General features: G+C 31.4%; 2 protein-coding genes and 1 long non-coding RNA gene across 4 annotated transcripts; 1 reads left to right on the top strand and 2 right to left on the bottom strand.

Moving 5' to 3' along the window:
* Positions 1 to 955: 955 nt before the first annotated feature.
* On the bottom strand, positions 956 to 1,967 carry LOC130973411 (uncharacterized). Its single transcript, XR_009084131.1, has 2 exons — positions 1,911 to 1,967; positions 956 to 1,399 (listed from the first exon to the last, which is right to left on the bottom strand). It is a non-coding gene; the product is annotated as an uncharacterized LOC130973411 (long non-coding RNA).
* A 288-nt stretch (positions 1,968 to 2,255) lies between these two features.
* LOC130976404 (probable 3-hydroxyisobutyrate dehydrogenase, mitochondrial) lies at positions 2,256 to 8,440 on the top strand. Of its 2 annotated transcripts, XM_057901266.1 has the most exons (12): positions 2,256 to 2,354; positions 2,428 to 2,538; positions 4,637 to 4,852; positions 5,205 to 5,293; positions 5,630 to 5,744; positions 6,098 to 6,248; positions 6,581 to 6,663; positions 6,732 to 6,827; positions 6,916 to 7,058; positions 7,206 to 7,290; positions 7,747 to 7,826; positions 8,212 to 8,440. In XM_057901266.1, the coding sequence occupies exons 3-12, from the start codon at positions 4,727 to 4,729 to the stop codon at positions 8,306 to 8,308; spliced, it is 1,065 nt and encodes a 354-aa protein (XP_057757249.1). In that variant the 5' UTR covers positions 2,256 to 2,354; positions 2,428 to 2,538; positions 4,637 to 4,726; the 3' UTR covers positions 8,309 to 8,440. The 2 variants fall into 2 exon arrangements, with proteins under 2 accessions (XP_057757249.1, XP_057757250.1); XM_057901267.1 differs by lacking the exons at positions 2,256 to 2,354; positions 2,428 to 2,538; positions 6,098 to 6,248 and having other exon boundaries at positions 4,565 to 4,852; positions 5,630 to 5,748.
* Positions 8,441 to 8,529: 89 nt separating this feature from the next.
* LOC130976403 (uncharacterized) lies at positions 8,530 to 11,666 on the bottom strand. Its single transcript, XM_057901265.1, has 3 exons — positions 11,519 to 11,666; positions 8,914 to 11,039; positions 8,530 to 8,738 (listed from the first exon to the last, which is right to left on the bottom strand). The coding sequence occupies exon 2, from the start codon at positions 10,956 to 10,958 to the stop codon at positions 8,934 to 8,936; it is 2,025 nt and encodes a 674-aa protein (XP_057757248.1). The 5' UTR covers positions 10,959 to 11,039; positions 11,519 to 11,666; the 3' UTR covers positions 8,530 to 8,738; positions 8,914 to 8,933.
* Positions 11,667 to 13,437: the final 1,771 nt, after the last annotated feature.

Genomic DNA, 13,437 nt, shown 5'->3' with positions numbered 1-13,437 from the left:
GAATAATTGTCGGTTGATTAGGACGTCTTATTTTTATTTAAAAATAAAGAGAGGTGTAAACTTTTTATAAGGTGTATGTTTATTTTTTTTGAAAACATTTTCAGTTGTTTTAATAGATGGAAAAAAAACTGTTAGAGCCGATGATATAGGTAAATAATGAAAATATTAAACAATATAAATAATAGATATATCGAATGTTTATTTTGTTAGTATACGAATGATTATTTTAATATTAAAATTTAAAAAATTAATTTAAAAATGTAGTGTATTTTTATTTAATTGGTAATTATTCATATTGTTCAATAAAATTATTATTCCCTAACATTCCCTAATAAAAATATAATGTTAAACAAATAGATGTGATTGTTGAGTTCTGTGGTTATATACTCAATGGAACTAGTTATAATGATCCTGCTGTTGTAAAAAAATATGTTAAACGTGTTCTATTGGATAAAATTTTTGAATTAAATCATGCCACTTTAAAATTAAATAGTTTTTTTATAGCAGCCAAAGAGGTTGATTTTCGGACATACTTCGCTTGCTCTTCCCTTTTCTTTTTCTTTTTCTTTTTCAAACACATTTGGCATGGTGTTAAAATTTTGTTTCGAGATATTTTTACTGACATTGATTTTAATTTGAACGTTCAAATAGAATTTGAAATATTTTAAAAATGAGATGATGTGACCATAAAAGGCAAATAGTCTGATTCGAATAAAATATTATTTTTTATTATACTTTTATTTAGGATAATTTAAATTAAATTATAGTAAATTTGATTCATCTTAATTTAAATGATTATATTTTTTTACTCTAATCAAATAAACCGACCTGAAAGATATATATATATATATATATATATATATATATATATATATATATATATATATATATATATATATATATATATATATATATAATGCATTGCAGGTGTTCTAAGCAATGACGCCCACAAAACTTTAATAATAATAATAATAAGAGTAATAATAATAAGTTTGAATATATAAACAAAAACCTCATATGATTTTGCTTCAAGCAACTAAGAAGCCGGAAAAGCGAACTAAGAGGTGGTAGCGGCATTTGACTAATTAATAACATAAACTCATTGACTAATTGCATTGAATATTTTGCATGTGTTCACATTCATTTTATGTGGTTTTTTTAATAATTATTATTTGAAATTTAGGTAAATTTACCGCAGGCCCGCCCACGAAAGTCAGAGTATATCTTTATGTTCAACAAACAATAAATTTAAACCAACTTGGGTTGATCAAGTGGTCAGCTCACTCGTCCGCTTAAATAAATGTCGAGAGTTTGAACCCTACCTTGTGCATGCAGCAACTCATTGGCTAACAACAGACCCTTAAATGGAGCTCAAATCCGTGACCGATTAATCTTTAACCTGTCGGATTTGGGGATACCGTTTGGGTAAACAAAAAAAAAAAAAAAAAAAATTTATAAAAAAAAAGTTTAACTATAACCTATAAAATATATTCAATTAAATTTATGTATTTATATAATTCTTAAATAGTTAAGTATGTATTTATTTTAGGATAAAGTATGCTTTTGTTTTTAAAATTTGGCAAAAATTTTAAAAATATTTTTAAATTTTATTTTATTTTAATTTTATCCTAAAAATTTTTTATTTATATTAAATATATTTTTAAAGACTAAATTTTTTAAAAATTTAAAACTAATCTAACAATAATGCATGAAGATTATGTTTGATTTGTTAGTATTAAGAATTGTTCTTATAAAATTATTATTAAATTAATCTAAATTTTTTTAAAAAAATTAACTGTCAAAATATATTTAATACAAATAAAAAATTTATAAAACAAAATTAAAACAAAAAAACTTAAATTTTTTTTAAAATTTTTATTAAACTTTGAAAACAAAAAAATATACTTTACCCACTATTTTATTTTGGCTATTGGTCATGCTTAGTGGCTAAGCCATCCATATTCCTCTCCACCATTATGTTCATTTTATACTTTAGTAAATAAATACTACAAGTTTGTTTGACTTTCCACGGTTAGACATGGTCAATGATGGACCAGCATTGGTCATTTATGTAGAATGACACGTCTAGCATGTTTTTTATTGTTGTCTTTCTTGGACAACAAGCGAATCAATTGAGATTTTGGCATCACAATTCACAAGTCAACAATGATAATCAATCACATCAGACTGACATATGCATTTATTTTATGTATTATAGATGATCATTAGACTCAACAATTTGCTCACTTTGACATTGAATCTCTAGAAAATTTTCATGGAATAAACAAGTGTAATTTCGCACTGAGGACATGGTGTTGTTGAATCGTTCAAGTGCTAGTCATTTTCATCTTCGTGTATGTATGATTTTGCTTGCATTATTTTTGAAAATCCTTGCTTAACCTATCTTATTGTTTCATCAATTCTTAGGCCTAATATAATAATCAATGGATTCATGATGATAACCCGAGATTGCTACTCTTTTTTGGGGTCAATAGGAGTTTGGGATTGATCCATATCTTAGCATTACGATATTTTTGTGTAAGCATACTTTTAATTTTTAACATCTACTATTTAGGTAGGAGAAATTTAAAGGTCACCCATTTTTAGTGTAAAAAAGTAAAAATTAAAAAAAATGCCAGTCATCTAATATTTTTATGTAGATATATTTAAAATTAAAGTAAAAGTATGTAAGATACACATATAATTCTATCAACTTATTTTAGCATTTTAAAATATAAACTGAAAAATGTTATTTATTTATTTTTGGTTAATAAACGGGGCCATAAAAGTATCTTTCTACAATTGTACTCTTTTTTGGACATGCAACAGTTGTGTTAAAAATTACAGTGAGAGTATGGGTTGGGCTATTTAATAAACATTGTAAATTGCAAGGCCCAAATTTTTCTCTAGATACGCATCAGGTAGGCCCAAATACATTGAGCGTAGGGTCTGGAGAAATAAAAAAGTATAAAGGTAAATAAACTTTGTAAGTGAGGCCTAGTTCAATTAGTAAAATCATATACCTCTTAATACACTGTATTTGGGTTCAAACCTTAGTGAATATGTCAAATGTTGAGTATGAGCTTTTTATGTTGTGTAGATGTACTCTGATACTTAGGATTAGAAATTGTCTAATCTATTTGACAAAAAAAAACCTTGAAAACTGAAATTATCAAACCCACATGATTCTAAACAAGCAAGGTGTATCCAAATATAATAATGTCCCATTCTGATTAATTTAAAATTAAGAGTTGTCTAATTTATCTAACCAAAAAAAAATTATCTTACCTATTTTTAATATTATTTCTCATATGATATACGTATATGTCTTTTAGTTTATGAATTGTTTGGGATGGGATAAGAACAAAGGGAGTATATTTGATGGGACACGACACGTCATTAGGTCAGCTTCACGGCACATTGTTGATGTAAATAAATGCCTCGTCAGCACTACTGCCAGCAGTTAGTGGAAATTATTGGATATTCTCAAAAGTATTATTGTATAAAGATATCCAAAATATTTTAATTTTAATAAAATAATATTTGATTAATAAATAATTATCCTCTTAGTTTTATTAGTTTTACAAATTTTTTAATTAAAATTTTACCCTTTAAAAATTTATAACTATATCTCTATATCCAATAACATTTTTAATTACATGTTTATAATCGTTTTTTCTGCCTTATATTAGAAAAATTGTGGAGTATTATTAAATAAACTTTTAAAATATAAAAATTTTATTAAAATTTTGGTAGAATAAATTTTAAAAAAATACTAGCAACGTTTTCTAACTTTTGAGGGATCATACTTATATCAAAGTAAAATATGATCCTAATTTAGGCATATTTATTTTTTTTAAAAGAAAATGTTCTTTTATTTATCATAAAGAATGTAAGTATAAATAACTTTAATTGTAAAATTTTAAACCAATTTTGTAGTCATAAAAAATTAATTAATTTGACAAAATTAATAGAAATATTTGATAATATTATTCAATAAATTATTCATTTCAAATAATTTTATCTAATTAACCTAATATAAATATTGAAATAATTTATTTTTAACGATAAATCTCTAAAAAATAATATTTATATACATAATTTTTGGTATACATCCCATGTATACAAAGATTATCAAAACAATCCCGTTAAATAATTTACATGGTCTAACCAATAACAAATTAATAAATATTTTTAAATTTTATTTCATAATTTATACTAAGTATTTATATTAAGAGTTATTTTATTCTATAAATTAAAGTTGTACAGAAAAAAAAGAGTATAATTTTTTTATAATTATTTTTTATTATTTTATTATTGTTCAAATTATAAATTCTAAATTTTTTAATTTTTTTTATCCTATAAAAAAAATTTATAAACTTATATATTTACCGTATAATTCATCTTATATTAATTATCACTAATTAATAATGATTTAAATTTTATTTTTAAAAAATATAAAATTATTAATTATTAATTATAATTGTTTAAAATTGACTAATTAAAAATTATTTATCTATATTTTTTTATCCAATTATACAAAAAGTTTTTTTTAAAATTACAAACTGCGCTTCTAAAAAACCAACACTTTTCGGTTTTTTCACTTATCGACATTCGACACTGAGAAAGGTGACAGTGGATACAAACAAAGACACAGAAAAAACCAACTTGGTTGCTTGCTTTCTGCTACTCAAGAGTGAAAGTAAAGAGAAGTTTCAGGATAATCATGGCGATTTGCAGGTTGAGATCTTTGTTCTCTCCTTCCAAATGCAACTCTTCTTCTTTTTCATTCTATCAATCCTTCAAACCACGCACTTTCTCTTCTTCCCACCACCTACCCTCTCACTTGCAGGTATGAATAATATCACATACTAATCACTATCTACATTCACACATTCTCTTTTTTTCTGAAACCTTTATCTTGTTCCTCTGTTCCCTTATATTATGCAAAGCTTGAATCTTTAATCATCATTCTTAATTGGGTTCTTCACATAAGTTTTATAGGCTTGATCATAGTTGTTTAGAGATCAATTGAAGATATGATTATTTCTTTTTCTTCTTTTTATTGGGCTGCAATTTGGGATTTTGATGCATTAGGATGCTTGTGTACTAATTTTTAGTTGTGAAGCTATTAAGAAATAGTAGATAGCATGCTTTTTGTAAATTTATACTTTTCTGTCCTCTCATTGGTGCATGCATTACAGAATGTTGGATTCATTGGCCTTGGAAACATGGGATCAAGGATGGCGAATAATCTGATCAAAGCTGGATTCAGTGTTACAGTTCATGACCTGTATGTTTCCAATTTTTTACTTATATAGAGTTCTTAACTTGATTATTGGGACACTAGAATATTCACATTACATTTTATAGTTGCAATTCATAGATTTAGTTATTTGGGGTATGGTGTAAGAGTCTGCTTCTTATGGAAGAGGGTAAATTACATGTGAAACTTGTCCATTTCTTATACAATACACTAACTTTTCTTTAAGATTTAAGAGAGGTCTGTGTAATTTACCCTGTGGGAAATCTAGGTTAGTGGTGCTGCTAATGAAATTGAGCTGTTTCTTTTTGGTTTATTAAGAAGAATACATATGTTTTGAATTTGAGAAATAAAAAATAATGGCAGAAACTCTGATGTTCTGGATAAGTTCTCTCATATGGGAGTTGCTACAAAGAAAACGCCTTGTGAAGTTTCAGAAGCAAGTGATGTTGTAGTTACAATGCTGCCTTCCTCTGCTCATGTGTGTATGCATTTCCTTTCTAGTGACTTATCAGTGCATTACATCGATTGCAGCTTCGCTTTCCTCTATAGTTTCTCAAAAGCTTACTCTTTGGCTTATGATTTCAACTTTGGATGATTAATACAATAATAGATTAGATGATATGATAATCATATCTTCCTTTATAACAAAGTGTACCAATTACCTTCACTAACTTAGGAGTTGCAATACAAAAATGACTGTGTTAATAATCAGGCTTTATAGTGTATGGTCTTATTATACCCTTTTTCTGCCATATACTATATATACATACTCAAAAGATTATTATTATTTGAGCTTATGTTGAGGCCATAATAACACCCTTATTTAAGTAGGTAAATGATGTTTACACTGGACCGAATGGTTTGCTACATGGTGGAAAATTCCTAAGGCCATGGTTATTCATAGATTCATCTACTATTGATCCGCAAACATCAAGAAACATTTCCGCCACAATATCTAATTATATTCTAAAAGAAAAGAAAGGTAACTTAAAATGAAATGCCAACCAAGTATCTATACATTTTTAATTAATGCCAGCTATGACTTCGTCCTTGTTTTTAGCACTATACAATTTCATTGATCATGTTCATTGTTAAACTTCCTCGACATTTTTGTGAGAATTTCTTCTAACTTGTGCATGCTAATTCTTGTCATACCTACTTTTGGCATTTAAGACATCATGCATTACTGTGTGACTAAATTCACTAGTTTATTCATCTGGAAGTGAGTCTCAATATCAATGCATAGGCTTTGTGCATGCTCTTGTATAGTAAAGTTTCTTCTTTTATTCTACTTTTTATTTATACATTTTGTAGGTGATTTGGAAAAACCATTCATGTTGGATGCCCCTGTATCTGGAGGAGTGATAGCTGCAGAAGCTGGGACACTTACTTTTATGGTATGGTTACTTATTCAAACCTGATATAAAAACACACATAAGTTGCAATATGGTATGGAATTTCTCAGGTTGGTGGCTCCGAGGAAGCGTTTGCTGCTGCTAAACCCTTATTCTTTTCAATGGGAAAAGGTGCAATATATTGTGGTGGAGCAGGAAATGGTTCTGTAAGTTACATAAATGTATATTTGTCGTTGTCTAAGTGGCTCGGCTAAAATTTCACATACTTATCTATTGTCTTAAATCTGTTATTAGGCAGCAAAAATTTGCAATAATCTGGCTTTGGCTGTGAGCATGCTGGGAGTATCAGAAGCCCTTGCTCTAGGCCAGTCTCTAGGTGTAGCTGCCAGCACCTTGTCGAAAATATTTAACTGCTCCAGCGCTCGCTGTTGGAGTAGGTATGCCATAGGCATAAGTCCAGAAGGATGTAATGTTAGAAGCATGATGTGTCAGCCACATAACTAGTTTCCATTGCAGAGTGTCCATTGATGATTACTGAAACATTTTAAGAGAATTACTGAAATACTTAATTGTGTTGGTTGCAGTGATTCTTACAACCCTGTGCCTGGGGTGATGGAAGGTGTGCCTTCTTCAAGGGATTATAATGGAGGGTTTGCATCCAAGCTTATGGTAAGTAACTGAACATTGGATCGACTTTGCACATGTTCGTGTTAGTTTGATTAACTTTTACCATTTGGAAAGCTATAGCATTTGAAACTGTTAAAAATTGTTTAGTTGGTGAAGAATTTCTTTAATACAGCATTTGCTATTTCTTATCAATGTTGTATACTCTTACCATGTTTATATCTTGCTTATTTTTCTCCCTTTGTTTTGGTCCACTGTGCAATCCCTTCTTTTTTTCTCTTTTTTCAAAAGAAATTTTAGATTCTATTCACACAGAACATGTTTCTATATTGAATCTCAAGTCAATGAAACTCTTCTCTCTTGGGAAAAAAGCTTATTAAGCTTTGTTATCTTTATCTACCTTGAATTCTGATAAATAATGGCCTTTTCTTTTTTGCTAAAAATTGACTTTCAGGTTGTGAAAATTGAAAAATAAGCTAAACTAGTTGCTTGTGCTTGCAGGCTAAAGACTTGAACCTAGCAGCAGAATCAGCTAGGCAAGCTGGTTGCAAACACCCACTAACATCAGAAGCACAAAAGATGTAAGTCAATTGCATTCTTGAAGTTGTATCTTAGCAAATTATCACAAAAATCACAAATAAGATTTTTGCCAACAAATGTACTTTGATAAGGAATCAATAGATTGAAAGCTTTTAACCTTTTTTAAACATCTAATGTGCTGAATGTAAAATTTCTTCTTAAGATTCCTCACTGAATAGATGAACCCAAAAATATATACATTATTCATTTAACTTTATATTATCTTCAATACACATAATTTGGGTAAAATACTTATTAAGCCATGTATATTAAAAAATAAATAATTTCCTAAAAGAATTTATGGATAACTTAAACTACTCATAAGAACATAGTATAACAGGCTTGAGTTTATCAAGTATTTGATGTGTTTTCCATTGTTTTGTGCAGATATACAGAACTTTGCAATGAAGGGCATGAAGGCAAAGATTTCTCATGTGTTTTTCGTCATTATTACACTGGAATGGATGAACATGTTGATCAATAAATTAAGAAGCTGGTGCTTTCATATAAAGCCATGTAACTATTACAACACTCCATGCCAGGAGGATACTCAAAATTGGTTGCCATAAAATGCAAAAACTTTGGTGTTACTTGTACTTTTTCTCCCGTGTTTGGTGATTAAATTGAACTAGTTTTTTCAATTAGTAGTAACTTGTACATGCACTTAGTTCTAAAGTTTCAAAGTACACAAAAATAAAACACAAATTAACACAAGCACAACTCGCGATCAAAACTGAATGGCTGGTTACACTGAAAGTTTGGTTATAGTAGGAAAATTCTACAATCTCCTCAACGAAGGAAACGTGAAAATAGACAAAGAACTTCAACACACAGCATCTCGGCTATACTGCAACCAGACCATGTATTTTGTAATGACAAGCTCCAATCCGGTTTCTTTGTTAAGTTGGTTCATTCTGCATAATGCACTTGATTAAGTTAAAATAAAGTTCCAAATGAAAGGAAACAATACATTTCTTGGCCAATAAAATCACACTAGAATTACCGAGTTACTATTTGTAAATGAGACAGCTCGGTATCATTTCACTTTTTATATGTCTAGTACAAATAAACTTGCAACAACGGAATTACCTGCCCAAATCAGTGCCGGCTTAGTTCTTTCCTCCATGCTTAGATTTGGAGGGTATCTTCCCGTATGCTAAAGCCCTCGCCCGTGACAACTTCAAACTAGATGCTCGCTGCCTTCTCCTGGCTTTCCTTGAAAGATTATTTTCCGCATTTACGTTTGAATCCTCTGTGCTTGCTTTTCCATTTTCCACAACACCATTTGACAAAGTTGACTTGCTAGAATCTCTCTTTGACTTCTTGTTCTTCTTCTTCTTCGAACCTGCTTCACGAAGGAGCTCCTTGGTCCTCATCTTCAGCATATGTCTCTTTTGTTTGCTTAGCTTCCATTCCTCATCGCGATATGGTGCAAGCTTTTTCAAGGACACATATTGATTCAATTCCGTGTCATCCATCAATAGTAGCTCTGGAGCACTCATGCCAAATCTGTTTGGTTTTGTTTTGGCATACTTGAATCTTGTCTTGAGGTCACCAATTGTGTCCTCATAATCTAACTTATAGTACTCATCCATCATTGCTTGTTTTGCTTTCTCCAAAAGAGCAGTTTTGCGCTTCCTCTTCCGACTACCTTCCGCTGGAACTTTCTCTTCTTTTTCATCTTCACTTTCTTGGTGATCACTCTTACTCTCACTATCACTATCACTATCATTCTCCTTTTTTTCCTTTAATACTCTCTCCCTGGCAGCCAAAAATCCATCATGTGATTCAGTAGAATCCCAGCCTTTAGGAAGTCCAAGCAGTTCATCCTCCTTTTCAAAATCTGGCTTTTCCATGTCATCATCATTCTCACTACCAAAACCAGGATCAGCATCCTCAGCATTATAATATTTCTCATCAAATGCTGCCTTCATCATTCTATCATACTCCTCTGGGTCAAATTCATCTTCTATTTCTTCCGCTGAAAGCGGGATAATTTCATCCTCATGGATGCCTGCAGTGCTCATTATCTTCTTAACCTTCTCCTGTATCTCCTGCTTCTTCAAGTTCTTTAAATGCTTCAACTCCTCCTCCCTCTCCTTCTGAGCTATTGCCATTCTTTCCTCTTTGCTCTTTCTCTGCTCTTTCCTTGTATTTGTTTTCTTTCTCACTGATCCTTCCACGTTACGAGCATGGCCCAACACCCTATCTTCCTGATTTTCTTGAAACCTATACTCATATTCTTCCTGCCTCTCGATCTCCATCTCATCCTCTGAGATCCCTTCCAATTCTTCCTCCCCAACATTCAAATTATCCCTGTTTTTATCAATCCACATTTTGTTCATGAAATAGTTTTTCAAGAACTTAGCATTTTCATTCGATTCGTCACCAAAATATTCATCCAGTTTCTCCTCAAATTCCTTGTCATCACTGTCTACTTTGTCCTCATCCACCTTCTCCTTCACAGTGAAAAAATCCCCTTCATCTTCCAAACCCTCTCTTTCTACAGCTTCCAAAACAGCTCTTTTCAACTCCTCTTGCTCATCACCATAAGTCTTCCCATCTTTATTCACAAAACCTGACTCCTCCGGCATCAACTTCTTTGCCAGTTTATCCTTCTTGCCTTTAGTACTTTCTGATTTACCCTTGTCCTTTTTTATTACTTCCCCGTCTTCATCACCAAAATCTGGTCCCTCCTCAATCAAATGTTTTGCCATCACATCCTTTAGATACATTGGCTTTTCATTCTTCTTATCTTTTGCTTTATTTTTCTCATCTTCATCTTCACTGCTATCATCTGACACAAAAAGCTTAACATCTTTCTGCTTAAGAGAAGGATCCTGCTTCTTCACTTTGAGTAGGGCATCAAAGAACTCCTTGTCTCTCCTTCTAGAACTTAATAGTTTCTCATAGTCAACATCATCATCAGATGACTCCGACTCAGATTCCTCGCCACTTTCAGAACCTGAGGATGTCAAGGAAGAGATAGCACCCTTCTTTTTTAGCTCCTCGTAACGTTGAAGCTCCTCCCGCCTCTTGTTGTGCTCAAACCTACGAGCATATTCTTCATTTATTTTGATTTTTGAGATGTCGTCATTGTCTGAGTCACTTCCATCAAAAAGTTGAAGAGGCATCTTTTACACAGTAGTAGGGCTAGGTATTTTAAAGACGATGCCCAACAGTGATATTCTGAAACAAACTCTGCCTTATATAATCTGAAATTGACAATACAATGATCACTGATCAGATTATTAAAAGAGACACAGCAACAGAATTACAGAAACAGTCAAAACATATAGAACTATAAAACTAAAACAAAAAATCAGTAATCCTCTTACACGGCACATTATTTTGAAATTTGCAGAAATAGTTGCTTTTTATTTTAATTTTGAAGAAAAACACATTCCAATCCGCCCAAAATCCTGGACCCAGCAAATAATTAACTTCAATAGCAACCACATAATGTGCCTTTGTAAGAATGCCTAACCTTCAGGGAACACAATTCTATCCAATATTCATAGGAAACAATGCATATTTTGAAGAGGCGAAACAAGGGTTAAGGGAAAAAAAAAAAAAAAACCCAAACTTTAGCGATCCAAATTTCTTTAGATTATGCATATAATTGATCCTAGGAAGGATAGTGATTATGCATATATCTAGATTATTACTCATTTTAGATTCTGAAGTGCAGTACCTTGCAGCAAATTGGCGGAGGAGCAAAAGAACAATAGAAGAAGAGAGAAGGCGGTGGCTACGGCAGCACGAGTAGGAGCGGCGGCGGCTGAAGTGGAGGAGGCAAACAAACAGAGGAGATGAAGAATAGAATGTGAGGTTTCTCTCCCGTGTTTAACCCTTTGTTTCTTTCACCTGGCGTTAACGACGTCGTTTGATTAAAATCAAATCTTCAGAGTTCAGATTCTTAATTTTTAAATTTTTTATTAATTTTATACAATGACAATTTTATATGTGAGTCTTTATCAAAATTAGATATATTAATAACCCTTAAAAAATATTAAGAACTAAATTAGTTTTTCTAATTTTCATTAAACTTAGTACGGGATGGAAATTAAATTGTTTGAAATTTTAAAAGAAAATAAACTAGTTTTCTTTCATTTTATTAAAAAACTATGTCTAACTATAATAAATTAATAATAAAAAAGAATAAATCGTCATTTTTTCTAATTATCTAAAACAAAAATTAATATATTAAACCTAATAAAGGACCAACGAACTGAGTCCACCACAATTCTTTCTTTTACTCTTTCTTTGAAATAAAATAACCCCTTAATTTAATTAACATAAAGAATTTGTAATTTCACAAATTTTATGTTAAAATCTTTATAATTATATTAAACAAATATTATTATAAACTAAGCTGATAATTTTTTTTAAATTATATTAGGATTTTAACAAAAATTAAAAAAAAAAATAAGCGGACTCCCGCACAGACTTGCTCGTCTCGTCTCATCAATGCTTGCGAGTTAAACAAAACAGGTTAGGCGGGCATTCTTTTTAGGGCGGATTTAATTTTTGAGTAAAACCCTACTCTGAATTTCCGATCTCAACTATTGTTCAAAATAATAATTCGCCTTCATCGAATGGAAAATGATAATGCAGCTCGAGATAAGCCTTAATGTAGTCTCTGAAGTTGCACTTGAACCTCATAGTAGTCCCTAAACTTAAAAGTTTTCCATATTCATCCCTGAAGTTATACTTCGTAACTCAGATTTGTCCTTCCGGCACATTCTGTCCACCTGGCGCCACCGGAAAGCTGAGAGCTGAGTTGGCATCTTTCGTGACACGTGAGCATTACAACGGCCAAATGATGTGGCAAAATAAACTGCCCGAATCAATTTGGTCCCTCAATTCAAGTTAAAACCCCAATTCCCAATTTTGAAGCCCACGGTGCTCACTCTCTTATCTTCTCTTCTGTTCTCTGTTCTTGTCTTCTCCATCTTTAAAGGCCGATGGTTATCGCAAGCACGAGCAATGCAACTGGGAGTATTCAGTTTCAATTTTTTTACTTCAGTCATATTCTTTTGACAAGTAGGAAATGTTGTCACCAGATATTTTTTGAGCACTTAGTATTTAATGTGTTTGTTCATCTGTGTTCTGGTGGTTGAGACTTTCTGGCATTGTTTATACTTGGTAGAATCTTGGGGAAGCAAAATGAATGCTCTGAAGGAACATTCTATATAAACAGAAAAATGAATATCAAGATATTTACAAATGTACAAAAGTGAAAAGAAGGAGCATTATTCACAGTCACAACAATGTAGAACAAGAATGTACTATTTACAATGTTGGCAGAATCCTAAACAAGAATCTGAGATTTGGCGGCATCGCGAGAGCATTTAGCCCTGCCACTCTTGCTCAGTGCACAAGCACATGTCCCAAGAATCTCAAGGTCCTCTTCCCAGCACAACATGGCTGCTGTCACAGGATTCTTTAAGAACATCTTAGATGCAAGGAAGCCGGCTAATGTCCATGTCTGATAAAGCCGGGCCTGTTTCCCGATGAACTTGCCAGTGCAAGTGTCATAGTATTCCGGCCATGAATCAACTGGAAGCCTTTTTTCAGCCAAAACAACTGCATCCTCAGCAAGTTCAGTTC

Source organism: Arachis stenosperma, chromosome 4 (assembly GCF_014773155.1).
Source record: "Arachis stenosperma cultivar V10309 chromosome 4, arast.V10309.gnm1.PFL2, whole genome shotgun sequence".
NCBI classification, from domain to species: Eukaryota; Viridiplantae; Streptophyta; class Magnoliopsida; order Fabales; family Fabaceae; genus Arachis; species Arachis stenosperma.
This window is presented reverse-complemented; position numbering and strand designations above follow the sequence as displayed.